Source organism: Peromyscus californicus, unplaced genomic scaffold (genome assembly GCF_007827085.1).
Source record: "Peromyscus californicus insignis strain IS unplaced genomic scaffold, ASM782708v3 Scaffold_17__1_contigs__length_78620276, whole genome shotgun sequence".
NCBI classification, from domain to species: Eukaryota; Metazoa; Chordata; class Mammalia; order Rodentia; family Cricetidae; genus Peromyscus; species Peromyscus californicus.
The window spans coordinates 49,172,258-49,199,969 of NW_026294469.1; the positions used below are offsets into that span (position 1 = coordinate 49,172,258).

Below are 27,712 nucleotides of genomic sequence, written 5' to 3' on the forward strand. Positions count from 1 at the left end.
GTGCGCCACCACCGCCCGGCCGAGACTGAACTTTTAAAGACTCTGGGACTTTTAAACGTTGAAACGTTTTTATACTGTGGTATGAATATTAACATGACATCTTCGGGACAAGAAAGGAAAGGCTATGACTGAACAGGGATGTGTCTGTGTGTCAAGTTTTCAAGGGGTCAGCTGTGTTGGTTGGCTAGCTCTTTTGCCAACTTGACACAAACCAGAATCATCTGGGAAAAGGGAACCGCAACTGAGAAAGTGCCCCTCTGTGGGACGTTTTCTTCATTGACGTTCGATGTGGAAGGGCCTCGCCTGCTGTGGGTACTGCCCCTAGGCCAGTGGTCCTGGGCGTGTACGTAGATCGAGCAAGCCCAGAAGACCACTCCTCTATCATCTCCACTTTACTTCTTGCCCTGCTTCCCTCAGCCTTCGACTATAAGGTGTGCTGACACGAACCCTTCCCTTCAAAGTTGCTTTTGGTCACAGGGTTTATCAAAGCAAAGAAACCAAACTAGAAGGCTTTTCTTTTTTTGGTTTTTCAAGACAGGGTTTCTCTGTGTAGCTTCGCGCCTTTCCTGGAACTCGCTCTGGAGACCAGGCTGGCCTCGAACTCACAGAGATCCGCCTGCCTCTGCCTCCCGAGTGCTGGGATTAAAGGCGTGCGCCACCACCGCCTGGCCCCAAAGGCTTTTCTAAGGACTTGTGTCCTGTAGAAGCTTGGGGCACCTGGTTAACTGGTATCCCGAATGGATGCCTCACAGTCAAGGGTAGAGGATCTGAGGGACTTCCACTCACTGGGCTGTTGGTATTGTACAACTCTTGGTTACTCTGCCAACAGCTGGGCAAGGTTTTTCTATTTCAAGGGATCTTAGAATTCCAGAATAACATGAGGAGGAGCCGAGCTGCTCAGAATCAACCTCACCCTTGCTCCCAGCAGGGCACACCTGCCTTCAGCCGCCTCCATCTGCACCATCCCTTCTGGGTGTGCTCCTGGTAGCACAGACTCCAGCAGTTCCGGACCGTGGTGTCTCATGGCCCAGGCTACGCTTGCTGCTGGCCAACCCAAGGAGTTTCTACAGGTTGGAGCTTGATGTGCTCACCTGGGACCTGGGCTCCCTTCTCCCCACAAGTGTGCCCAGAACATCTGTCCTCTTTTCAAGGTGTGTGGGGGGGACAGGGAGGCCTCTGGCATACACTTGAGAGCTTGAATTAATGTTCCCAAAGCTTTCTGAGCATCAGAGAGTTTCTTTTTTTTTTTTTTTTTTTAATTTTCCGAGACAGGGTTTCTCTGTGTAGTTTTGGTGCCTTTCCTGGAACTCACTTTGTAGACCAGGCTGGCCTCGAACTCACAGAGATCCGCCTGCCTCTGCCTCCCAAGTGCTGGGATTAAAGGTGTGCGCCACCACCACCCCCCGGCCCCAGAGAGTTTCTTGAATACACACTGCTTGATCTTACTCCTGGAACTTCTGGGTGCGTGGTTTGGACAAGGTACCTGGAATGCCCACTTCCCAAAAGGATTCTGAGATTGGGTCTAGACTTCTGCCTTGCAGACATCAAGACAAAATCTCTCTGCTAGTTAGACTTTGGTCCTCACTAGGATGTTCTCAAGGCATGTTCTTAGTAAGCTGGTAGGGGTTACGTGGTGGTGGGGGGGGGGGGGCTTGACAGTTTGACAATAAGTCACTCATTTTACCTAGGGTTTTCTTGGATAGTGAGAAACTTATGAAACCTGTCTGAGCCTGAATCCCTAGAAGAGTTTGCTCAAAATGCCCTGTCCATACCTGTTGGAGGTCAATCTCTAAAGCCAGGGCCTGGGAATCTGCATTCCAAACACATTCTCTAGGTAAGGCCACTAAGTCCAACTCATTTCACATCCTAAAAGACAAGGGAACTGCCAATCAAAAAGTCAGAGTGGCGTGTCCCCAGTCATGAAAGCAATGAATGGCAGAAACATCTCTAGCCTCGGAGGGTCCTTTGGGGACAGTGCCACACCTAGCACTCTGACAACCCTGTGCCCAAAGGCTCTTGGTCATCTGAGACAGCCCAGGGCTGCCCTGGGGCAGGCCTCCACAGCACTGAAAAGACTTCACTCTAGAATGCCGGGGAAATGGTCTGTCTTGACCAGACCAGGATGCAAACTGAGCAAATCTGGGCCATGATGAAAGCCTCCCTATCTCCACCTTCCCTAGCAGGCAAAGGTGAGACACAAACACAGCACCAATACGTACAAACAGAACCCCATTTTATTAGCAGTTAGTTCGAGATTGTACATTAATGGAGGAAAGTTCCCACATTTAACACAACCCAAAACGGCTGGTTCAAGAGCCCTCTTCAGGTGGGCTGGGTAGCATGCCCTCTGCAACCCCTTCCCACCCCCGCAGGGAAGGAAACCTCTGCCTGCTTCCCAAACGTGCCCCCCACCCCACTCAGTCGGCCCTCTTCTCTCCCCGGGAAAGAACATGAATTTCATGCACAAATTATAAAAGAGCCCTCTCGCCCATAAGAAAAGCTAGCTCAGTCATAGAAAACCCCTTCCTCTGGTGGCCTCCTCCGGGCCAGGGAGAGAAGAGGGAGGAGAAGTGAACTTCTTACGCAGAAACACTGTGGGGAGTCTCCCCTGGCCTTCACACTGGCCCTCAGCAGAGTCGACACACACAGTCAGTACCCAGCCTGCTCAGCGCTGGCAAAGGGCAAGCCCAGAGCCAGACAACCTTGACCCCAGCACTGCATGGAAGGCCTGGGGGTGAGGGACAAACTCCTAACCTCATTTCGCACAGAGTACAGTTGATTCTTGCATGGACATGCGGAAACCCCTGCTGGAGCCTCCATCTCCCCGTGCTATGGAAGAGGAAGCTGAGGCCTGGGGAGGAAGACGGTCACATGACCACCCGCTGTACCCCGTGCTCCTCACCCCGCAGCCTAGAGGAGGCACTTCTCCGTCTTCCCGTCATAGCCTGAGGTCTTATTTCTGCTCCAGTGCACACGGACCATCTGAAAAGTGAAGACCCCAGAACCACAGAACAGAAGCAGGGAAGCCAGAACGAAGACAGAAGGAAAGAGGTGGAGAAACATGGATGCTGTGTTTGGCACGGGGCAGCCTAGCTCCTCGAAGCTGTATACACTCATTCTGACAACTCCATGGCCAGCCTGGCCTCCCTGGGGCAGTTCAACGGTCCACTCCACCCCGTAGTACCCTCAGATCCTCCCAATGGGATGCTGCCTCTTCAGGGAGCCCTCTCCCTTCCTCCAGGCTGGTCTGGCCCTTGCTTCAGGTGGTAGTGGAAGGAGCCACACCTTAGGCAGAGGGAAATGCCACATGAGCACAAAAAGCACAATCAGCCTTGAGGAAACAACTGGATCTGGAATGTGGGACTTCTATATGACAACAGACCCTCTGGCCTTAAAAATAATACCTTTTGGGGGCTGGGAGTGGTGGCGCACACCTCCAATCCCAGCACTTGGGAGGCAGAGCCAGGTGGATCTCTGAGTTCAAAGCCAGGCTGGTTCATACAGCAATTTCCAGAACAGCCAGAGTTACATGGTGAGACTCTGTCTCAATAAAACAAACAAAATACTATTTTGGACTGGACCTGGTAAGTGCACACATTTAATCTCAGCTCTTGAGAGTCAAGTGGATCTCTATGAGTTCCAGGGCTAGCCTGGTCTACACAGAAAATTCCAGGCTAGCCGAGACTACATAATGAGACCTTGTCTCAAACAAACAAAAACCAAACATTAAAAAAAAAAAAATCAAATGGGCAAAGGGAAACCTTTTTAGCATTCAAAGGAACTTTGTAATAAAATACAATGTTCTTGCCCTGACTGGGTCCAATACTAAAAGCAGGTATAATTGCCAGGAGGTTGGGGGTGGGGGGTGGGAACCTTTGGGTACAGACTAGACAGCAGCTGTTAGTGGCTGTGTCGGCTGTGGCACTGGCTGGTCTGGCAGAAGGCCTTTACCTTTCAGTGCAACAGTAGGGATCAACAGTCCCATGATACCTGCCACTTACAGGTTTTACAACACGTCCACGCACAGAGAACGAAGACAAGCTGGCAAATGCTGACCTCCTTCAGTCCTGATGGAGGGCGGCTGGCACTCACAGGCCAACGCTGGGTGAGACGGTTCTGAACCCGCTCTTCCCACTGACATATCCCTGGGGCTCCAGGGTGGGACAGGCCAGCAGTTTTCCTCCGCTGGCCATCAGCAGACTCAGAAGCATTCACTGCTCATCCATCAGGCTGTGAAAAGGTCCATTTTAACCTCATGCTCTTGGAGGTGCCTGCCCCATAGAAAGCTCTAGAACCAGGAATGACTGAGGCAGTTGTAGATGATCTGCACCCATAAGGCAAAGGCTTCTGGTAGAGACTGCAGAACGGACAGGGGAGTGGCCTAAACAATTGAAGCGAATTCCCTCAACCTTCTTTTGATTTTCCAAATGCTTCCAGTCATTCTAGTTGAGAGATCCTAGGACAAACAGCTACTTTCCAAGACCCAGGATCTGCAAGCTAGGCCAGAGTCTGGGTCCAGTAACAAGAAGGGACAGAGTAGCAGCAATAACCTACAGGCTTAGAACAGATGGCAGCCCCCAGGGTCTTAGAAGGAAACAGACCCCAGAGTATCTCCTGTCTGCTAGGGTCTCCAACCTGCCTGCTTCCACCGGAGGCCAGAGGCAGAGGCTAACGGAGTTGCATGCTGTACCACTCCAACCACCCTAACTCAGCTCTCACAGGGTCTCATATAGGAAGCAACTTTCAGAATACAAGAGCCACCCTCATGACAGGTGGGAAGTGAGGCTAAGGACACACACTCGGACCAACTCTGAGTCTGGTTACAGCTTGCTGGCAAGACGTTTGAGCATACCCAACCCTGTCCTCAGGTACTCCACAGGCTCCAAGACCCCAATGAGAAACATGACATGACATGGCTTTGCGCACCGAAACCACGCATGCAGGCTCCCCTGAGCACTCAACACTCTCCACAACAGTGGAGAACTCAAGGAGAGGCCAGCTCAGAATGAAGACAGCCCTAGCCACCAGGATGAATGAAGCAAGAGAACACAGCAGGAAAAGCGGCGTGCAGGTCTCGGAAGGGGGGGAAGGCTCAAAGGCACCTGGCTGGGAAAGAGTGGTTTGTCCCCATGTCCTGGAATGACCACAGCTGTGACTGAGGGAAAGACAGGAACCTGAGCCACTGGAGGGTCCTGAGGACGGGCTCCGAGGCAGTGTGGTATTGGAAGAGCACAGGGCTCGGAATCAGGGGCCTGAACTTAGCTCTCGGTACTGTTTCCAATGGCTCGGTGACATTGACCAAGGCCATCTCCCATTCCTGGACCCACTTTGTGCCCATCTTGGGACCCTTCCAAGCCCAGAATGCCAGAATGTCCTGGACGCCTGGTGGACACTGAATTGGCAGTTGGGGGGCGGGGCAGAGAAAGGCAACCCAACCTCAGTCACTTCACATTGTTAAAAGGGGGGCAGGAACAGAAACCAAGCAGAAAACAGCCAGAGACCCTGTGTCTGCAAGGACTGGAGACAATTCTGTGGGTCCCTGTGGGCGTCCCACTCCAAGGCAGCTCCCAACCTAGCACCATGTGACGGGGGGAGGGCAGCCCAGGGGTCTCCCACCCTAGCCCAGCTTTTCCCTGTGGCCCAAACACCCCAGGGCCACTAGGCTTGTAAACCCAGACTTCCTGGAGAGAGTCGCTCTTCCTTCTCATCTTACCGTCTCTGTTCCCTCTGTGGGACAAGCCATCTCCCTGAGGCCTAGACTCTTACCGGAAACACTTGCCTTCCCTCCCAACTCCTTCTCTAGCATTAAGATATGACACCCTTTGAGGTTAGGGCTTGCCACCATTGTGTATGACTGAATTAAAAACAAACCCAACCAAAAAAAATATAATATATATATACACATTATATATATATATATAAAACACAGTGCGACCCCAGCACCCAGGGTATAAACTCTGGCACCAAGAAAAAAAACACAAAATATTAAAATACTTTAGCTTCTTAGTATTTGGGAGGTTAAGGGGTCTCTGGGGACCCTCGGCCACAGGTTGCTGGGCAAAGCAGTGGACAGCAGTCTTGCTAACTCTGCCATGTCTGCTGGGCCGAGGCAGTGGCTGTAAAACGATGTATGTACATGGGAGCATGGACACTGGCAGACTCCTGACTCGCCTCAGCCGTTACCACAGGAAACACCACAGTCACATCCAGGTGAATAGGACAGGGCTAAGGCCCATATCTCTAGGCCCAGTGGCATGGCAGTGGCCCAGGGCCTACAAGAGACCATGAGCACTAGGTGGATACTATAGGGACCAGAGAGTCTCTCCCCCAAAGGAGAGATGAGATGTGATAATATTAACCCAAATACAGAGGTCATAAGTTCTCTCAAGATGGCCACCCTCACCTCCAACCCAATGAGTGCATCCGAGTGCCCAGCTAAACCCTGGCAGAGCCTGGCTCAAAACCCTCACGGACATGCCCAGTCTTTCTCCCTAGTTGGGCGAAAGGCCCAGCTGCACTCTTCTCCCTTACTGTCTGGAGGACAGGGAAATATGGCAGCTAATACTGAGGGGACGCCCTGTTGGAGCAGGGGGCAGCGGTGTGACAGAGGGAAGGGCAGGAGTGGGCAGAACACAGTGAGGGACAGGAGAGAGTCTCCAGGACTCCTCCCACCAGGGAATGACCTTCCACCAACAGGAAGTGGTCTCCCCAGGCAGGGAAGCTGCGAACGGAATGGACCTCCGGTATCAGAGAGGTCCCATAGGCCACACATCCAGCGGCGGATGCTCTGAGGCGCTTGCAGACCTGCCTGGGCTTCCGGCCCCACGGGCCTTCGCAGAGTATTGCTCGTTGCTTTTGGCTGGCCGGGCCCAGCACCCTTCTAGGCAGGTCAGTCTGGCTCAGTGTGAGGCAGGACATCCCTGCTAACACAAGCGTTCTGTCTGGCTGTGGTAGCCGCGGCTACCTGGTGTTCTGGAGGTCCTCCCGCAGCCAGGTGGGCAGTGTCTGGCCCATCTTATACAGCAGCTTAGAGAGCTCGATGTTGTGGTCCCGGTAGTAATCCTTTAGGAAGGCTCGGGACTGCAACAGCAAGAAAGCTCAGGTCAGGGGTGACGTGCCAGCATGAGCGTGACCCCCTCCATAACACCAGACTCTTTCTTATCCCAATGATCTTCTAAAAAGAAGCCTCCAGAGAAAATGCTCCCGGAGGAGGAGCACCAAAACACAGTACCCAAGGTCAAAATCCATGAGAGAGAAGAGAGCATTTGTCAAAACTAAAGGCAAAAAGGAAGAGGAGAACAAGGACATGGCAGCTGTGGCCGTCCCGAACGTGCGTTCGTACAGGGTTCTCCCTGCAGGGTGGTCTACTTCTCCCTTTCACAGGTTTGGATCCTGGGGCATGGCCCCCAACTCTACGCCCTCTATCCCACAACCACACCCCTTGTGTCAGCACCCCTACCTTGGACTCTGCTTCCTGTGTGTGGAGGCCATGCACAGCATCTGCTTTACCCATGGAACCCATAGTGCGCCCCTTGCGAAAAGGTGATAAACACTTACTTGACTAAAGCGATGCTGACCTCCAGGCCCAACCTCTATTTTCCTCTCTAGAGAACGACTACTGTGCAAGAGGTCCCAAAACCAGTGCCATCGTCAAGAGGAAAGGTTTGAAGGCCTCCCCTGAGAGGGACCCCTCCCACTTGGCCCACTGTCATGGGAATAGATGCCCCACTTACATCCAAGTCCATCTCTGGGTATTTCCGTCCCTTGCTTTTGCCCAGACACTTGGTTTTTCCGCCTTCAAGCAGTTGGCACCAAAATCCTTTCTTTGGGTCAAACCTGAAGAGGTTGGAAGGCCGCGGGTGAGTGGTCTGGCCTCCTTCCTCAAGGTCATGTCCTTGTCCTAGCGTGCAGGGAGTCTCCTCCACTCACACAGTGGGAATATGCAAGCTGACACTTGCCATCTGTAGCTCAAGTGTTGCCTTGAGTACACTGCCTTTCTCCCAGAAAAGGCACCTCCATGTTCTAAGTTCCTGGTCCAGGCTGAGCAGTTCCAGTTCCTCCCAAAATCCCTGTGGACTCTTTCCAGTCCCACATAATCCTGCAAGACATTTTCTGAGCAATCCCTAATGATGTAGAATAGGGTTTTCTGTTTTGTTTTGTGTTGAACCCAAGATTTCTTTAACCCCCAAATTTCAAGATGGTAGCAGCCACACAGAAAACACATGCTCCACCCCAAGAACGAAGCCCAGAGCATCACACAGTTTCTCGTTCAATCCATCAATCTTAGGAGGCAGGAGTAATCCTCTCTATCTCCACCCTAGAATTACAAGTGGAGGCTCCAAGACCCAGAGGACTTATCAAGTCACAGAACTCAGAGATGAAGAAAACAAAACAAGATGGTCCTACTTGGTCCTAAGCAAACACCAGTGATCAAGCAGCCTATGCTCAGGAGTGTTGTGTTCTCTGCTCCATCTCCAATATCCTTGACAGTAAGGAGGGAATACTCCCAAGAAAACAGCCAGTGAGGACACGTTTATTCCTCCTACTCTCGGGACGCTGGGACTGAACCCGCCACCTGTGTGTGTCCCAGCGCTGGAAGGCAGCCTCTGCAGTCCCAAGTCCCCGCAACCCAGGCTGGCGCTTACTGTGGGAGCTCCCTCATGTAGACAAGAGCCAAGACTGCACTGAGGAGACCCCTCCAAGGCGGGCTGCGCAGAGGAGATCCATCACTCCCTTTTCCTAAGGCCGAAGCGTCTGATAGGACTGAAACCTTTAACCTTAGCTTTCTGCCAGAGTCACCGTCAGGGAAGAGCTGCATGCTTTCTGACTGACTTGAATCAACCCTACGTCTGTCCGAGTCATTCAAGCCTTTGTTTCCCTGGCCCAGAATCTGGCCAAAAACCTAGACAACACTTACGCCAAGGTTTTGTGGTAGTCAACAGTGCTGGTCACCCCGAGGAATTTCTGCACCGTGTCCATCACTTTGGCAGGTTCTGTTCGCAGCAGTTTGCCATCCAAGACCAGGATCTGAAGACAAGAAAGGAAAACAAGGCTGTCTGGACTTGCTTTCATCCCAGTGGCGAACTGTCCATGCCCACTGCAGCAGGAATGGCCTGGCTGTAAGCACAGGGCCCTGAGCACCCAGAGTTCACCCCCTACTCCTCTACCAAAGGTATCCCTGCTCAATCCCTGCTCGCGGCCTGCTCCCCATCTTATGCTCTCCCAGAGTTTAAGCTATCAGAAAGATGACATCCCTGCTCCTCACATCCCTACAGCGTACCTACTGCAGCCTCCTGTAAAGCCTCCAGCCCACACTGTTGTGCTCCAGTCAAGGCTTCTCTAAAAGACACCCTGTGATCTAACCCTGCTGACCCTCCATGCAGGCTTCCTCTCCACCACCACACCCTGGCTCCCCCTCCTTCCTCGTCCCTCACATGACCTTCCAGGTCCCCTTAAACTACAGCCACTCCTTTCTCCGAGAGGCAGGGCGGATAGCTACCTGGTTGGCATGGAAGGCGCTGAGCCAGCGTTCAATGTGAGTGGCATACCAGCCAGGGACCAGGCAACGGTTCTGGAGGGCACGCAGCTTTGAGGACGCATCAGGGCCGGCTGTGATCACCTCATGGAAGGTGTACTTTAGGGCCACTGGGTCATCATGGGCTCGCTGGTGCTGTGGCGAGGGAAGAGGATGGGTACATCACGGGGGGAAGAGAAGCGAGTGGGGGGCCTAGGCTGATGTCCTGCTTCTGCCTCATCGCTTTAGCCTCAAAGAGGCATCAACTCCAGAGCCCTAGGTTCCACATCTCTGGAAGGTAGGGTACACTACACCAGCTTTTCAAATGCTCTTCATTGGCACAGTCTCTGAGACTCCTGACACTCCAGGGACCTGCTAGCCAGCAAGTGCCAACATCAATGTGGCTTTCTTCACACTGACTGCCATTTCCTGAGACACAGTCTCATATAATCCAGGCTGGCCTCAAATTCACTATGTACAGTGGAGGATGGCCTTGTGACCTTGAACTTGTGATTCTCCTATCTCTACATTCTAAGCACTAAGATTACAGGCATGTGTCACCACATCTAGATTTGTGCAGTGCAGAGATCAAACCCAGAGCCTTGTGCATGCTAGCCAAGCATTCTACAACTGAGCTCGACCCCAGCCCTCATTTTTCCCTTTTTACAACAATTTCCTAAAACTCAAACAACAAGAAAACCGATTATATCACCTTTATAAAATGGAAAACCTGAATCGGCTACTACATAGAGATAATGACTGTTGATAAATAAAATAAAAATGCCAGCTAGATGGAAATACCTGCTCTAAGCCCTGCATTCAAAGCCCTGTCCTTGCTGAAAGAGTGTTACCTACTAGAAAGGACATGAGCATCTCTTCTACCAAAAGCAACACTGTCCTTGATAGACACTGGATGGACTGACAGAAATCACAGAGGAGGAAATGTCAGGTTGACCAACCTGTAATGCCATAAGCCACCAGCAGATCTCAGAGGTCAGAGGCCAGGGACGTGCCCATGCTAACTGACCCTGCTCATCACTGAGGATCATGCATCGCTCAGGCCAGGGCAGGCAGGGCAGTAATGTATATAAATGTATAGGACAATCTCTGCTCCTCCTGACTTTTTGAAGACAGCCCAGCTCCCTTCTTCTCTTCCCAGTACCTTCTTAAATCCTCCTGAAATAAAGCAGCCTTTCTCCTTATGGCACCGACTCCCCTGACCATGGACAGGACAAAGAATAAGGCCTTGGGTTTGTAAGACCTGAATTCAAAATGCCACGTGTGATGGTGAGCCTTAGCTGTCAACTTGACTGTAATCTGTAATCAACTAACAGGCAAGGCGCAAGGAATACCCAAGAGGGATCTCCTTGATCAGGTTATCTGAAGTGGGGAGACCCACCCTAAATGTGGACAGCACCCCCCAGCGGCAGCCGTGATAAAGAGAGGTGGAAGAACCAAGCTTGGCTTTTGCCTGTTTTTCACTCTCATTGCCAAGTTCATCTACGCTGCTGCTGCTGCTGCTGCTGCTGCTGCTGCTGCTGCTGCTGCTGCTGCTGCTTTCCTTCCCTTAGATCAGAATTAACTTCTTCTGGCTTCCAAATGGGAACTGAAGACTAGCAGCTCTCCAGGAACCCGCAGGCCTTCAGGGACAGACTGGGACTGCAAGAGCTCTCAGCCTCTCCAGTGTGCAACCGTCATTATTAGACGACTCAGACTCTACTGTGTAGCCAATCCAATAAACCCTGTATATGCATATTCATTCTATAGGTTCTGTCCCTTTAGAGAACTCCATTACACCACATGAAACCTGTGTAAAGGAGACACACACAGACACACACACACCCTTGTCTGCTTTCTAGAAAACTGTTGTGCAGTTCAAGAGATGACTACCAGACAGGACTGACTCAACTCCCAAGAGCATCCTCAGCCCCTGCATGTCCCCACATGAGAGCAGTCCTCTGGCCATCCATGCTTTGCTGGAGCAGGTGTACCCAGAGGAGAGAGACACTGCCTGCTGCACTCTGGGCTTCCCATAAAGATGGAGCCCCTGGGACGGCAGGACAAGGTATAAACCAGCATCCTACAGAACAAGAGAAAGGGCTCCTTCCACTGCAGGCTCAAGGTGAGAGTCCTAAGGGAGCAGAGAAAGGAGGAACCCTGCACATTACACAAGACTCAGCGAGGCCCCAGGAAGCAGCCACAGCACCATTAGGTGAGGAGGTTCAGAAGGTGGCAAAGAGCCACGCAAAGTGGCTAGTCCTCCCAGGCTGGGACAGTATGTACTTCTCAGGTAACCTAAGGCTGAGGACTAGCTGTCCCACAGCATGAAGGTCAGACCCAGTCTGATGGCTTGATGCAGGCAGCCAGAAAAGTAGCCTCATGCACCAAGACCACTCAGACACAGTGCTTGCAGCATGGCATACTCCCAAGAAGGACCAGAAGACAGGAGAGGAAAGCCCTCCTAGCCCAGGCCAGGGTGAGAAGCACTCCCACGAGCACAGACACGCAGAAGTCAAGTCAGGCCCAGAAAACCAGGAAGCCCTGGAGCACTGCACAACTGCAACAGCAACAGGAAGGTCTCTATCTGCAGCTCATGCTGCAGTCGGGTGGGAGCTGCAACAGCAACAGGAAGGTCTCTACCTGCAGCTCTTGCTGCAGTCAGGTGGGAGCCGCCTTCTTAGATCCTTGCAGGAGGGTCTCCTCCTGCCTGAGTCCCTGCTGCCAGCTACCTCTCACGGGAAGGAGACCATAGCAAGATAACCCAGATGGCTGCTTTGGGAATCTAGGCTCTCTCTAAGTCCACTCCGAGTCTGCCTCTTATGGCTATCAGAGTCCAAGGCAGGACCCATGTGAAGCCTCGAGTGGGCAGGTACATAGAAGATGACATTCTGCCTGTCACCACCACCATGCCAGAAGTGCCACAGAGCCAAGACTACTCTCAGCCATCACACACCAGGCGACGAGCCCAGGGGCAAACACAGTGGTGCTTGGTCAGTGCTGGTTGAGTAAATGTCATACAGATCCACACCCTACTCACCTGGTACCAGGAGTAAGCTCGGTCGGCTGGATTGATGAGGATGGTGAGGATCTTGGCCTTGGGCAACAGGGTAGCTGCCCGCCTTGGTGCCACTTCTGAATCAAAGTAGTTGGCACTTTTCTCAAAGTAGAAGTCAGAGGTGGTGTTGGAGGGAATAGGGAAGAACTCCATGTACCTGTAGGAAGCCCAAAGGCAGGGCTCAAGGCCAAATCTCATAAGCCAGAGGCCCCAGGAATGCAGTGTGACAGGCTGGGGGTCCCTGGAGGTGTACTGCCCCAACCAGCAAGGACTCGCCTCCGATGGGGATTCGGGGAGGAACTGCCACCTGGCAGACTCCTACTCCAAAGTCCTCCTTCCTGGTGGGCATGATAGAATCAAAAACCTGGAGAGTCTTAGGAGTGTGCTGTGGGTTGTGGGGCCTGGGGAGGGGACTGTGTGGCTCCACAGATAACCTGCTGGCCCTGACCTCTGTCTCTGGGGACAAGCCAAGCTCAGAGTGACTCCCATTCAAAAAGGACAAGTCCAAGGAGATGGATGTCCACACCTCTGGACCTGGGGTAGTGTTCTCCAGTCACCTTCTGCCACTCAGACCCCCTCCCTAGACTGCTGTGGGTGAGCCCTGCCCCACCTCCCACCCAACAGAGCAGATCCCCTTAGAGACAGTGAAAGGAAACAAAGTACACCCTAACTCAAAGTTTCTTCAGTGGTCCCAATGACCTTTAAACAGAATCCCCTAGGACCTATCAAACCTTCACACCCCACCTCAGACCTACATAAAACCAAAGTCACGCCAGGCAGTGGTGGTGCACGCCTTTAATTCCAGCACTCGGGAGGCAGAGGCAGGCGGATCTCTGTGAGTTCGAGGCCAGCCTGGTCTACAAAGCGAGTTCCAGGAAAGGCGCAAAGCTACACAGAGAAACTCTATCTCAAAAAACCGAAAAAGGGCTGGAGAGATGGCTGAGAGGTTAAGAGCACTGGCTGTTCTTCCAGAGGACCTGAGTTCAATTCCCAGCACCCACATGGCAGCCCTCAACCACCTAATGAAATCTGGCTCCCTCTTCTGGTGTGTAGGCAGAACAAGGTATATATAATAAATGAATAAAAAATAAAATAAAAGAGTGTTTGTTACTTTAAAAAAAACCAAAAACCCAAAGTCTTGGGAATGGTGCCAAGAAATCAGCCTCTCTCACTTGAGACCGACTTTCTCCATCTGTAATACCTGAGCTGAGGAAGCTCAGAAAACTTGTTTCCTAAGCTTGGAGTGTCCAGCAACCAACTCCTTAACCTTCCTGGCAAAAGTATCCCCACAGCTGCCCGCTACCCACATGTGCAGCGGGGCACCCTGAAACCCTGGCAGAAGGGGGTGTACTGCTACAGGGACAGCTCATCCACATGTCCTTTCTAAAATCCCAAACACACTGGCTTGCACTAAGACATCTGGCCACAAGGGGTGTTAGGTAAGAGGATATAGACTGAACGATGGAGAGACATGGACAGATGATATACGGCAAGTGAAAGAAAACAATGTGAAGACACAGCAATCGGCAAACACAGAGGCCCATAACCTCTGTACCCGGGGAATCCACTAATGAATAATGCATAATGGTAGAACATGCTCACACAGGTTTATAAAGGTAGGAAAGATACAAATGGAAAAACTGAGGGTAACAGCAGCCCAGGCTAGCCCCCTATACGGTGCCCTCTTGGGAAAATTCTGGTGGGAAGTATGATTCTACCGCCCCCCAGAGAGCTCTCCCTGCAGATGGCCATGGACCGAGGAAAAGCCAGTCAGAGCATGCTGCTGTCACTGGCGATTGTCACGGGGTGCAACCCTCGCTCCTTGAGGACTCTATGAGTCTGTGGAGTCAGGGAGGGGCTGGATGCCCACTCCAGCTAGCTCTGACCCTGGGCAAAGGGCTTCCTCATCCAGTGTCCTGTTTGTCACAACACTGTTACGACATGACTCAACAGTCACTGCGCCTTGTCCCTGTTTACAGGAATTTCAGCTGCGGTTGAGCAAGCACCAGCTGCTTCCTGCTGCGGCCACAATGGCCACCCCAGCCGGCTCCACACTGGCCTTCCTGCCCTCCTGGAGACAGAAGGCTACTTACCAGTCGATGCCTTTGTGATAGTTGTGACCATTAAAAAACTGGATCTCCTCAAAAGTCTCGGAGCTGGGGTAGTTGCTGCTGAGGTCCGGGTGCATGCCCAGGAACAGGTAGAGGGCCGTGGTACCTACGAGAGTGGGAGCAGCTGAGACCTCAGCCCAGCCCCCAACAACAAGACAAGAATACATTCTGAGCCTGTCTTCCCTAGTCATTGGGAGGGGCTGGGAAAAATCTCTTCCCTTCTGGAGTCTTAGTTCCCTCACGAGTATATTAAAGATGCACTAAATGCAGACCATAAGGTCTACACACGACCATTGGTTCCTGTAACCCTTCCAGATACCATGTATCTTATCACAGCCTTCTTCGTGATTAGACAAGGACTGGACCTCAGAGGCTTTCTTGCCACCACACTACCAGCCCAGTTACCTGCTGTCTCCTCAGAGTCTCAGAACTAGGCGCTTCCTGCCCCTCTTTTCTAGCTCTGGGCCTCTGTCCAAATGGGAACCTGGGAACAGCCCAGGGATAAGGGAGCGCGGACCCTCCAGGTCCGTTCACGGGAAAGGGAAATTCTCGTTCTCTTCGCTTCTTTTTACTGCTGTCCTGTGTTGGATTGCTCTGCTTTTTGACAGTGTCCTGACATGTAGCGCAGGCTACTTCAAACTCTTCCTGAGTGCTGGGATTTACAGGCGTGTAACACGTGCAGCCCGTATGAAACTCTCCAGGAGCCAGGAAGCCCAGGCCCACCAGCTCTCCTTGCTGGTGCCTCCCTGTCGTGGTCCTTCCTCCTCTTTGAGGGGATCTTTTGCTCATTCTCGAGTGCTCTCTGTACAACAGCACACCCAGGGAGACTGTAACATTCGGTGACTGTGAGGCTTCAGGGTCGCAGGTCAGGTCTCCAGACCTGGAACTATCACTTCCCAACTATGTTGCCGAAAGTCACTTAACTTCCCTGACCCTCTGTTCTTGGCTATAAAAAGGAACACCTACCGATCCTTATAGAACTGAGTGGATGGCAAATGTTTAGCAATCCCGCCCGTGCATCTTCCTGACAGACATGACTAATTGATCACAGACCTCTTTGTGCTGATCCAGTTTTGCCTGGCTCTGCTCAAATTTGCCAAGTAAGTGATCTAGACATCCTTCCTGCCTTGTCTCGGAGACTCCCAGGAGGGTGTCGGGGTGTTCTCTGAGGCTATGGTTCAAAATAAATGCCACTTCTCCCTCTGCTTTCCACCCCCACAGTGACAGGCAATTCCTATTGGTTCCTATGTCGCTCCCACTTCTGGTAAAAGGAGATAGAATATTTAAGACTGAGACCTGATCAAGATGGTCCCCAGAATTCTGTGGCTGAGATAACAGGCAGTGGGGGAAGCTGGGTCAAGGGTCAAGAGACCTGCCTGTTTTCTGGGGGCCAATGATGAGAAGCTTTGGAAAGCGGTCACATGTCTTCTCCTTAGACCAGATGTCTTTGTGGCGTTTGTCCTCACAAGGATCCTAAAACAGCAATGGAAAGGATGTGAGGGAGGCCTAAGATGCATGAGTGAACTCCCTCCATATGTGGCTATGTCTGTTTGTTAGTTCGTTTGTTTTAAACCAGGGTCTCACTGGCTGGCCTGAAAGTCACTATGTAAACTGGGCTGGTGTCGAACTCACAGAGATCTACCTGACTCTGCTCCCAGGTGTTGAGCTAAAGGCACGCGCCACCACGCCCATCAGTTACCTGGCTCTTAACCACTGTGCTCTTGCTGCATCCTCACCTCCCAACACCACTCTGTGACAGATAGGGACCATTTCCGGTTAGTGTTATAATCCCATCGAGCCTGGCAAACGGCCAGCTCTGTGCTCATCACTAATAGGAACTCACAAGGACTTGTTGACTTTAACTGCACAAGCTACGCCTGAATCCAGAGTTCAGCAAACTTCCCCCGTGGCGCAAGAGAACCCTCTTGGGAAATGTTAGTAAACACTGGAGGCTTACAGTACTCTCTGGTCTCTGCTGCAGTCATACCAACGTGGCCCAGACAGATACACAAGAAGCGTGACTGGGTGCCAACAAAACTCTCTTTACAAAGACGGACCACATGCCAGACTTGGCCCAGGAGTAAGTGTGTGGATCTCTGGCCTGAGTCTAGCTTCTACCTCCGGTTTTTAGTAGTCCCGGTATAGATTTTCCCAAAGACTGCCCTAAACCTTCCCTCAGCCCCTTTACCAGTAGCTCAGAGCCTGCTGCAGGTGAAGGGAATGGCATGAGCAGCCACTAGGCAGGGCAGACACTCTCTATACTTTGCCTCCACTAGTCTTACCCCAAGTTTTTTGTTTGGTGTTTTTTTTTTTTTTAATTTGTATTGGTGTTTTGCCAGTATATATATATATCTGTATGAGGGTGCCAGGTTCTCTGGAACTGGAGTCACAGACAGTTGTGAGCTGCCATGTGGATACTGAGAATTGAACCTGGGTCCTCTGGAAGAGTAGCCAGTGCTCTTAACCACTGAGCCATCTCTCCAGCCTTACCCACAGTTTCTAAAGCTCTTTTCCAAGGCTGTGTATGAGTGTGCATGCACACAAGTTTATGGGTAGGGGTAGGGACATATACAGCGTATACATATACTGCACCTATGCATGCCCAGGAGTGTCCCCACACTGGCGAGGGAATGTGACGTGTAACGGCTGAGCCTGGAGCCCATGCCTGAGAAGAGAAAGCACATTGCTGTAGCAAGGCACATGCCACTCTGCCCACCTGCCAAAGTGGGTCCTTCTCCTCAGAGAAGATCTGGAAGTACTTCTGGGCCAGCTGCACAGGGGGCAGTGTCTGCAGCCTCAGGTTGGTCCAAGAGTGCAGAAAGCGCACCAGGTGCTTGAAGGTGTACAGCCCCAGGCGGTCATTTCCATAGTTGGACAAGTGCGTCATGAAGATGCTGATCTGTTCCAGGGAAGGGAGAGGGAGGTGAGGCTGGGTCAGCTTCTGGGTCACCTGATCCCCACCTGTTACTGGCCACTGACACCCAGGGCAAGGTACACTGGGACTATCAACAAACTGGGTGACCTTGGGCTGTGTTCAGCCAAGGAAAACCCAGGTCTAACTGACTGCTAACATTACAGGCCTAGAGTAGGAAGCTGGCCTGAGCAGAAGCTATTTGCATTGTTTATAAATTAGGGCAGGGAGTGTACACAGAATATGAGGAGTATGCAGTTCACAAGGCTGAGAATAACATGCATGCTGCTCATTTTATAATGTTAGAATAGCTGGTTCCACCTTACAAACAAGAAAAGAGAGACCCAGAAAGGTTCAAGTGAAATGTGTGTGGTGCACACGTGAATGTGCACGTATACACACACGAAGACTAGAAAGAGAACATAAACAAGAAGTGCTAACATGTCTATACAGAAGTGCACAATTAGAAAGAGAAAATACCACTGCTTTTGTCCGGGTCACACAGTCGAGGAGGCCAGTGCCACAAGTGGACAGTTGACCTCCCAGTTTCCAGGCCCCCATGCCAACCTGTCCACTCTTCCCCAGCTCAGGAAGCCTCCTCGGTTACGGACAGGCTGTCAGCACCCCTCCTCATACCAGCCCTGGGATGCAGAGCACTCACAGGATTGAGGAGCACGGTGAGGAAGAGCTCTCCCCCATTGATGATCTTGTCCAGCTCACTGGAGCCTCCAGGGTATTCGTTGTAGAAGATGGTGTGTGTGAAGAGGCCACAGGTCTGCCGAGGGAGGACCTGGGAGGGAGCAGGAGAGGGGCCATGGCATCTCCAGCCGTGGTCCAGAAAGGAAGGCCACTTCCTCAGGAGAAGGGCTGGGACCTCCTCGGAAAGACGCTCCCCTAGGAGGTCCCACAGCCCCCACTCCCGGGAGTCCTTCCCAAGGGCTCTGCAGCCACAGTGCTCCCCAGGGGAATCACTGCCCTCGTCCTGCACTTCACTGCTCTTCCCTACACAAAATAAACAGGTCCAAGAGTAGCACGGGAGTTTCTAGCCACGTGTGCCATTTGCAGTGAGCGTCCCTGACCCTCTAACACAGCACTGCAATGTCAGAGCCTCAGCTCGTCGTACCCGTAGTCATGAACTCATGGAACCGCGTGTTGTCTGTCTTCCTTCTGGAAACCAGGCTCTAGGAACGGGGAATGGGCATGTCTCATGACTACCTCATGCCCAGAGTTAACATGAATCCCAGGGCCAGCCTGGGCTATGAGACCCTGTCTCAAAATAAATAAATAAATAAAAGGAGGGAGAGAGGGGAAGGAGGGGAGGGAGGGAGGGAGGGAGGGAGGGAGGGAGGGAGGGAGGGAGGGAGGGAGGGAGGGAGGGAGAGGCAGCAAGAAGCCTCAGCAGGTAAGTTACTGGTCACCAACCTGACGACCTCAGTCAGTCCTCCTGGTGGAGGGAGAGAAGTGACTCTTACAAGTTGTCCTCTGATCTACACACACACACACACACACACACACACACACACACACACACACACACACACAAATAAAAATAAACAAATGTAAAAAAACATAATAAAAAAGAGTCCCAGGTACTAAAGAGGCGGGTAGGGAAGCGTGTGGGTAGGCAAATGGCTGGGCGGAAGGACAGACAGCAAAGTGCAAACCTTGCCTGTACCATCACAGCTGGTGACAATACATCCTTCTAGTGCCTCAAGCCATGAAGCCGCATCACCCCCAGCCTCTCTCCTCTCTCCTAGACACTGTATCTAGTTCAGCTCGACCTTCCAAGTCCAGCATGTGACCATGTGCTAACCTTGTGCTGTGCCCAAGGTGCCCCCACTCTCACGTGGAGACGTGCCATCCGTCCCTTGCTGGTCTGCCTGCTGCCACTTTTGGACCCTACACTCTGCTCCGCACCACAGGCAGATTGAACGGACCAGACCGTGCTCCACCCAACGCCTTTCCATCTCGGCTTAAAGCTCCAGTCCGTCACGGCCAGCCTCCCACCTGGCCGTGACCTCTCTGACAACCACTGCCATCTGCCCTGCTTGGTCCTCAGTCACACCCTACCCTCGGGCCTCCGCACCCACTGCTTTCCCAGCCTCAAGTCCTGCAAGTTCAACCTCGGAAGATTATTGCTAACTGCACCCCTTTCCTGCTGGGTTCTCTCCAGGGTGCTCTCACCAGTTTCCACTGTAAGCTTCACATACTCGTGACCACCTTGTCCGTCTCTCCTACAGAATGTCAGGTCCACAAGGTCAGGGACCTGTCTGGGTTTTTCACTTCTGTGTCTCCTAGCCCCCACAGCAGAGATTCAAACATGCAAACGAGTGGGATAGAGCCCTGTCCCGTATCTTCATCTAACTCTCTAAATAATACTCTCCATGGCTGGAAGGAGGATGGCTCAGTGGTGAGGAGCATTTACTGCTCTGCCAGAGGACCTGCACTTGATTCCCAGCACCCACATCAGATACCTCACAACAACCTGTAACTCCAGCACCAGGAGGATCTGATACCTTGGACCTCTGCAGGTACCTGCACCCTTGGGGGGAGGAGGGCGCACTCACTCACAAATGCGCGCGCACACACACACACACACACACACACATACACACACAGTGAAAATACATTTTAAAAAAGAAAGAAAGCTTTCCTGATCCTGTCACCAAAGCTAAGAAGGACGGCCAATCTGCCCTCCCTATGATGGAGTCTCAGAGGCAGAACAGCAGCAGAAAGTGGCCAACCCCTCAGTCGGCCGCCTGCAGTCACGCCTCCTAGCAGCGTGTGCAGCCCCATGACAACGCCCACCATGCCCCTCGCAGCCACTTGCCATGATGCCATTGTGGATGAAGCCACGGCGGTAGCGGGCAGGCTTCAGATGGGGGTACTCCTCTGTGCTGGTCACACGGATGTTCCACACCTGCTTCCAGGCCTCGTACAGCTGCACATGCACAGGGTACACACCGGAGTGGTGGGGCGCCACTGCGTACCCCATGTCTGTGGGAATGCCGTGCTCCTGGAGAGAGGATGACCCAGGCAGGATGAGAACGGGGTCTTTCCCTTTGGACCCTGTTTCTCTTTTTTAGAACACAAGACAAAAAACAAAGGCTAGAATGGTAGGGCATGTGGTCTAAGCCCATAGGTGCAGATGGGGAAACTGAGGCCTGGAACAGAAAGGGAGGAGGGACTCAGAATCTCAAAGCAAGTGACTAGTAGAAACGAGTAGAACTAGTCTCCCAACTCTCCTTCAGTCCACATGCCTGGCACCAAGCTCAGAGGACTCACATCCCTGCTCTCTCCTGCTTGGCTAGTGTGTCCACACTGGGCTTTTGTGTATCTCTCTCTTAAGTACCTCTGCCAGCTCTCCAGAGGTTCTACCCTGCCTGAAGGTAAGAGTTTGGGCCCAGGAAATGAACAGGCCTCAGCATGAGTCCTTAGGTGACCTCCTGAGTCTCAGTGTCTTTAATTTGGGGTTTTGGTTTTTGTCGTTTTGAGACAGGGTCTCATGTAGCCCAGGCTGGCTGCAACTTATCCTCCAGCCTTTGCCCCCCAAAGGCTGGAACTCCAGGCATGTACCACCAGGCCCAGTGAGCTTTCGTTTTTGTCTGTACAGAGGGACAGCCCTCTTGAGGAGACAGTGGCTATCAAGGCAGCTCACCCCAGGCCCTAGCCCAGAAACAGATCTATCAGATGAAGCCCATCTATCAGTGAAGCCCAGCCCAGCCCCTGACACCCCCCCAACCCCGCCCAGTTCTGTCCCATGGGGAATCTTACTCACGACAGCGAACTTCTTGTTCAGGGCCATCTGCTCAGCCAGCACAGACTGGTTGTGGAATAGGTGGGGCTGCATGTGGCTCCACATGTGGGGGAACCACCAGAACTCTTTCACGTAGGACAGCAACAGATCATCCCCAGCATCCTCAGCGTCGGTACCTACGGCAGCGGCAGAGAGTTCGGCACAGCTGGCTGGCCACGCAGCCCTCCTTCCAGCCTGGCCTGACTACAGATGGAATATTCAGCCACGGGCCACCTAGCTGCGTGGAAGAGTCAACCGAACTTTGGCCCAGAGAGACCCAAGTCTAGTCTGGACTGCCCTTGCCTCAATAAGTGGCTTGGCCACACCATCTCCTCTGCGGGCTCTTGGTGTTTGAAGTCAACAACCCCAAGTGTTCTGCCACCTCTCACATGCTTACTCTTGTCCAATTCCACTGATCCAAACTGGGTCATATGCCCTTTTGCCCACTAGCCTGCAGAAGTTCTGGGTGGATTCAGGGCACTCAAACCTCTGTCTCAGAGGTACGACTACAGCCACCTCCAGATCTGCTAAGGGCTAAGGACACAAAATGCAGACACCATCACCAGCACTCTCGGGTACCTTTGGGCCATCTTGCACATTCTCAACCTCAACCTATTGCTGACACGGTGGCCCTGCCTAGAACTCCAGAAGCCATCCTCACCAAGGACTGCGGCCCCCAATTCAGGGCTGGTTCCCTTTCACTTGCCCAGCATGTGAGGAACGTGGAAGAACCCTCAACCTCATCCCTGCTACTGCAGACAAAACACAGGACAGTGGTGGCCGTGGTGGGGAGGGACGGTCATTTGTGCTGTCACTTTCTATGCTGTGTGCTTCTATAACAGTCTTAAAACTCAGCCCATTTCTGAAATAGCTCAGCAACAAAATGGCCAAGCCTGAGAACCTGAGTTCAATCCCCGGGACCCACACAGGGGAAGCAGAAAACCACCCCCAAGTTGTCCTCTGGCCTCCACACACACATTATGGCATATGAACACAAGCATGTATACACACAGTAATAAAAACCTTTTTTTTTTTTGGTTTTACCACCACCTACCTGTGTGGAAGAATTTCCCTGAGTAGCCCAGGTTGAAGGTGAAGTTTGGGATGTGTGTGCGAAGCTCATTCTGTGTATCAAACAGGGCCTAGGGCAGGCAGAGGAGAGGCAGCAGTGAGGGGAGGTCAGGTCAGACTCCTCCCACTGAGCATCTGAGGGGGTGTCCTGCTATAACAAGACCAGCTACAAAACTCTCAGGGCCTGATACAAGGCTGGCAGTGTGGGTCTAGGATGAAGCATCTGCCGCACACCTGAGGCCCGGTTCCATCTCCAGCACAGCGCCCCAAGATGCAAATGTTGGGCCCTTACTCCAATGCTAGCAACATCAAGCAGATGCCAGCAGGGCTCGGCCACATAGAGACTATCTCAGCATAAGGTCTGGGAGGCAGCCCAGGCTGCACCTAAGAAGCCAGCCCCCTGCCACCTCCTACACCAGATTCTCTCTGGCTTGAAAAGCCCTGAGTTCCAGCTCAGCTCAGCAAGGCATGCCTGAGAAGCTTCCGAATTTCTCTAGGCCTTAACTGCAAAAGGGGACCAGAAGATCTCTGTCCTCGTGGAGCTCTTCAGACAAGTGAGACTCAGTCTAAAACTACCTGACTGTGGTAGAAGAGTGACGAAGAATGGGACCTATAGTCACGTCCGCAGTCACTGACACCACAAGCACCAATGTCTTCCCGTGGAGGATTTTTCCTCCTGGGGGAATGCAAGATTAGATCAAAGGATCCTGGCCCTGCCAAGGATGTCCTCTGTGCCCTGTGTGCCAGTGTTGCTGTGTGAACACATCTAGCACCCATGGAAGTCCAGGGAAGGGGCTAGCCCCTGGGTTAGGACTGCACTGCTCACAAGGCTTTGAGGAAAGATCCAGAAGGCCCCCTTTCAGGCAGTACGTCACCTCGGGCAGCTAAGCAAGTCTAATCAATGCCTGACAGACACATGATCCAGCCATGTGGCCTCAGGCAAGCTGTTCCATCTCTCCGGGCCACAGTGGCCTCCTCTGTAGAAGAGGACTCCTACCTCTTCACCAGCTGCTCTGAAGACCAGTGAGATAACACACAGAGACTGCTGAGCACAGAGCTAGCACTCACCAACCCAGATGTGCAGACTCTGTTGGACTACGGGAAGTGTACTGCATGGCCAGAATGACACATGCCAACGAGGTGACAGTCACGGCTCTGAAGGACAGTCAGTTGACAGCCATGCTTCGTACTAAAGCGGACACTGCTTCCCTTTTCCCCGGCTCAGGGCAAGGAAGGAGGACTGCCAAAGAAGCACCCGCACTCTGCCCCGAGCTGATGCATGGAAGACAGGGGGGGCCTTGATTTGTTTCCCACAGGCAGGGCTCTTTGCGGCTGCACTGCCTCTTCTTCAGAAACAGGGAAGAGGAGTCAGGCCTGGTAACACATGTCTATAACCCCAGCATTCAGGAAGGGATGGAGGATCAAGAGTTCAAGGCCAACCTGGGCTACATGAGACTATACCCAAAAGAAAACAAAAAGGGGGGATGGTAAAAGCTAGGCACAGTATTCAGGAGGCTGAGGATAATGAAGCTCGGACTAGCCTGGGCTACAGGATGCAACCCCAGATCAATGGCTCACAAAGGGTATGGTGAGCCTGGGTAGCTAGAGGCCTCGCCTTGGACCACAGTCTCTCAGGCATTCCCTTGCTCATGCAGTGAGGACCTAGACTACGAAGGACAGAAGCTTGGGCCACTGGAAGAGTGACCAAGCAAGCAACAGGGTCATCTGTTTTGCTGGGGTGGGTCACAGCACTGCATGAAGATGTTGGCGGGAAGGCTCAACTTGGAGTGGGCTTAAAATCTTCAACAGAGGGCCGGGCGGTGGTGGCGCACGCCTTTAATCCCAGCACTCGGGAGGCAGAGCCAGGCGGATCTCTGTGAGTTCGAGGCCAGCCTGGGCTACCAAGTGAGTTCCAGGAAAGGCGCAAAGCTACACAGAGAAACCCTGTCTCGAAAAACCAAAAAAAAAAAAAAAAAAAAAAATCTTCAACAGAGGAACGTTTGAAAACGCAAGTGTCAGGAGTAGCATTGTACATAAAAGCGGATCAACACTGCCTAGGTCTGCTATGGCAAGCAGGGAGGGAGGAGCCTGACCACGTGGACATGCGCTTCCCACCCCAGGCAGGCACCACTGTGTATGCCTAGCAAACAGCCGAGTCCCTCCCTGGCACTCCCCCTTCCTTCGGGCTCAGGGATGGGATGAGACTTCCCCAAATCACCTAGTCAGAGTCACCATTCCCTGTGCTCCTCTCTGCAGAGTTCACTTCTGAGCAGGACAAGGCCACAACCCCGTGGAGCCTTCCTTCTAGACCTTGGGCCAGTCCTGCCAGAGGTTTCAAGTTCAGGAAGACAACGCCAATGTGTCTGCACCGCTCAGGGAAGAGTGCCTGCCACAGTCTAAAGCCTCCTGCAGCATCAAAGAGGTCTGTGTCTGGTGCTAATACATCTCTAGCCCTGTTAATCTCCAGAGAGAGGATACCCAGTCAGCAGGCAGCAGCTCTGGGGACTTAATCCCCTGTTTTGTCTCCATCTGCCTTATTGTTGTGTTGGCCCTCTGTGGTGGCAACCCACACTGATGCCCTCGTTCCAGCACGCTGGCTCCTCTGCAGAGGCTCCAGTGACCGATGACTAATGGACAACTGCATCGTAAGGCTGTCCTCTGGCAGGCTTCTTTCTTGACAGCTCACGTGTGGATGCAACCCCGTGTTTGCAAGGAGCTTCCACAAACAATTCGGTAAATGGTTTCAGAATTCAACGTAAGCATCCTACTATCCATACACAGCTGTTAAAGCATGCTGTGTATGTGACTTGGGATCTTATTCTGAAGAATCTTTGGGAGCTCTGATAATGACAAACATTTTCAAAGAGTTAAAATCACATCTAGGTTAAGAGGCAGATTACAACCCTGGCCAGATCCTTTTTATTTCTGCCTGGGTCTCTTCCTTCTGAGCTCCAGAACACACATGCAAAATCTCTCCATATTTAACACTTCATAGATGCCTCTTGCACACAGCAAGACAGCAAATGGCTGAAGGGGGGTCAATGGGTCTGCAGATACCAGCGCAGGAGACACAGATGGGGTGTGGCCTGATGAGGAATTCCGAGACTCTCCTTACCTTCACATCCTCCACCTTCATGCGTGTGCCCTCCTTGCCCACAAAAATGTCATCGATATCCACCAGGATGTATCGGTCCAAAGGCAGTGAGAGGCGCTTCCCTGTGAGGAAGGACACAGCATCCACGAAGACCAGCTTATGCAGCCAAAAGTTGAGGTTGTTGCCAAACAGCACACGCTGGATGCCGTCGTGGAGGCCCAGGTCCTGCACCACAGTAGCATGCAGTGCGGCATGCAGGCCTGCATCCGCACCCAGGTGTGGGATGGACTCGGAGGAGCGTGTCTTGGCCAGCAGTACTGGTTCATAGGTAGAGTGGTTGGACTGGAAGACAGTCCAATCCTCGCCGGGCAGCACGCCCTTCTCCACCTCACTGGGCCGTGTCACATAGAGCAGTGGGGACTTGGGGTTGATGCTGCAGTCCTTCAGGCCCAGGTTCGAATGCAGGAAAAGAGGGAAGCCTTTGAGCTGAGCACTCAGCAGGCTGTTCTCATTGGCCTACAGCAGTGTGGGGTAGGAGAACAGCTGTCAGGTACAGTCGAGAACAGTAACGTCAACAACATTTACAGCTTCACAAGAGCTGCCGCATCCCTCACTGAATACACACACACACACACACACACACACACATACACACACACAACACGTGTGTACACATGCAACTATACACAGGCACAGATCCACATAGACACAAACACATGTTCACAAACATGCACATACAGACAGACATATACAGACAGTCGCACACATACAGACAGACACACGTACATACACACAGAGACAGACAGACACACACACACACACACACACATACACACACACCACCCTCCTACACAGAAAGGCAGCTCTCTTGCCCACTAGCCACCACTGACAGGGATACAATCTTTACCTCCCCCCCCCACTTGCTGCTGCCCCCATTCCCTGTACTCATCTCCTCCTCCCTGGTCTCCCCACTCTGCCATGCTCTCCCTCCTCCCTGGTCTCCCCACTCTGCCATGCTCCCTCCTCCCTGGTCTCCCCACTCTGCCATGCTCTCCCTCCTCCCTGGTCTCCCCACTCTGCCATGCTCTCCCTCCTCCCTGGTCTCCCCACTCTGTCATGCTCCCTCCTCCCTGGTCTCTCCACTCTGCCATGCTCTCCCTCCTCCCTGGTCTCTCCACTCTGCCATGCTCTCCCTCCTCCCTGGTCTCTCCACTCTGCCATGACCCCCTCCTCCCTGGTCTCCCCACTCTGCCATGCTCTCCCTCCTCCCTGGTCTCCCCACTCTGCCATGCTCTCCCTCCTCCCTGGTCTCCCCACTCTGCCATGCTCTCCCTCCTCCCTGGTCTCCCCACTCTGCCATGACCCCCTCCTCCCTGGTCTCCCCACTCTGCCATGCTCTCCCTCCTCCCTGGTCTCTCCACTCTGCCATGACCCCCTCCTCCCTGGTCTCCCCACTCTGCCATGCTCTCCCTCCTCCCTGGTCTCCCCACTCTGCCATGCTCTCCCTCCTCCCTGGTCTCCCCACTCTGCCATGCTCTCCCTCCTCCCTGGTCTCCCCACTCTGCCATGCTCTCCCTCCTCCCTGGTCTCCCCACTCTGCCATGCTCTCCCTCCTCCCTGGTCTCCCCACTCTGCCATGCTCTCCCTCCTCCCTGGTCTCTCCACTCTGCCATGACCCCCTCCTCCCTGGTCTCCCCACTCTGCCATGCTCTCCCTCCTCCCTGGTCTCTCCACTCTGCCATGCTCTCCCTCCTCCCTGGTCTCCCCACTCTGCCATGCTCTCCCTCCTCCCTGGTCTCTCCACTCTGCCATGCTCTCCCTCCTCCCTGGTCTCCCCACTCTGCCATGACCCCCTCCTCCCTGGTCTCCCCACTCTGTCATGTTCTCCCTCCTCCCTGGTCTCCCCACTCTGCCATGCTCTCCCTCCTCCCTGGTCTCCCCACTCTGCCATGCTCTCCCTCCTCCCTGGTCTCCCCACTCTGCCATGCTCTCCCTCCTCCCTGGTCTCCCCACTCTGTCATGCTCTCCCTCCTCCCTGGTCTCCCCACTCTGTCATGTTCTCCCTCCTCCCTGGTCTCCCCACTCTGCCATGCTCTCCCCTCACACTTCCAGACATCTGGCTCTAGATATAGTACATTTGTCCTTGTTCTTACACTGGTT

The 27,712-nt window shown here is 53.0% G+C and overlaps 1 protein-coding gene across 1 annotated transcript in view; it reads right to left on the reverse strand.

Annotated features, from left to right (window-relative positions):
• Nucleotides 1-2,216: 2,216 nt before the first annotated feature.
• The window catches only part of Ndst1 (N-deacetylase and N-sulfotransferase 1), a 64,565-nt gene continuing 39,069 nt past the window's right edge, over nt 2,217-27,712 (reverse strand). The window contains 13 exon segments of the mRNA XM_052742246.1: nt 2,217-7,080; nt 7,734-7,836; nt 8,918-9,027; nt 9,500-9,670; nt 12,552-12,726; nt 14,663-14,786; nt 16,057-16,153; nt 17,397-17,579; nt 18,253-18,381; nt 20,422-20,607; nt 21,370-21,524; nt 22,442-22,529; nt 25,574-26,068. Of these exon segments, the coding sequence (XP_052598206.1) occupies nt 6,961-7,080; nt 7,734-7,836; nt 8,918-9,027; nt 9,500-9,670; nt 12,552-12,726; nt 14,663-14,786; nt 16,057-16,153; nt 17,397-17,579; nt 18,253-18,381; nt 20,422-20,607; nt 21,370-21,524; nt 22,442-22,529; nt 25,574-26,068 (2,136 nt within the window). The 3' untranslated portion in view covers nt 2,217-6,960.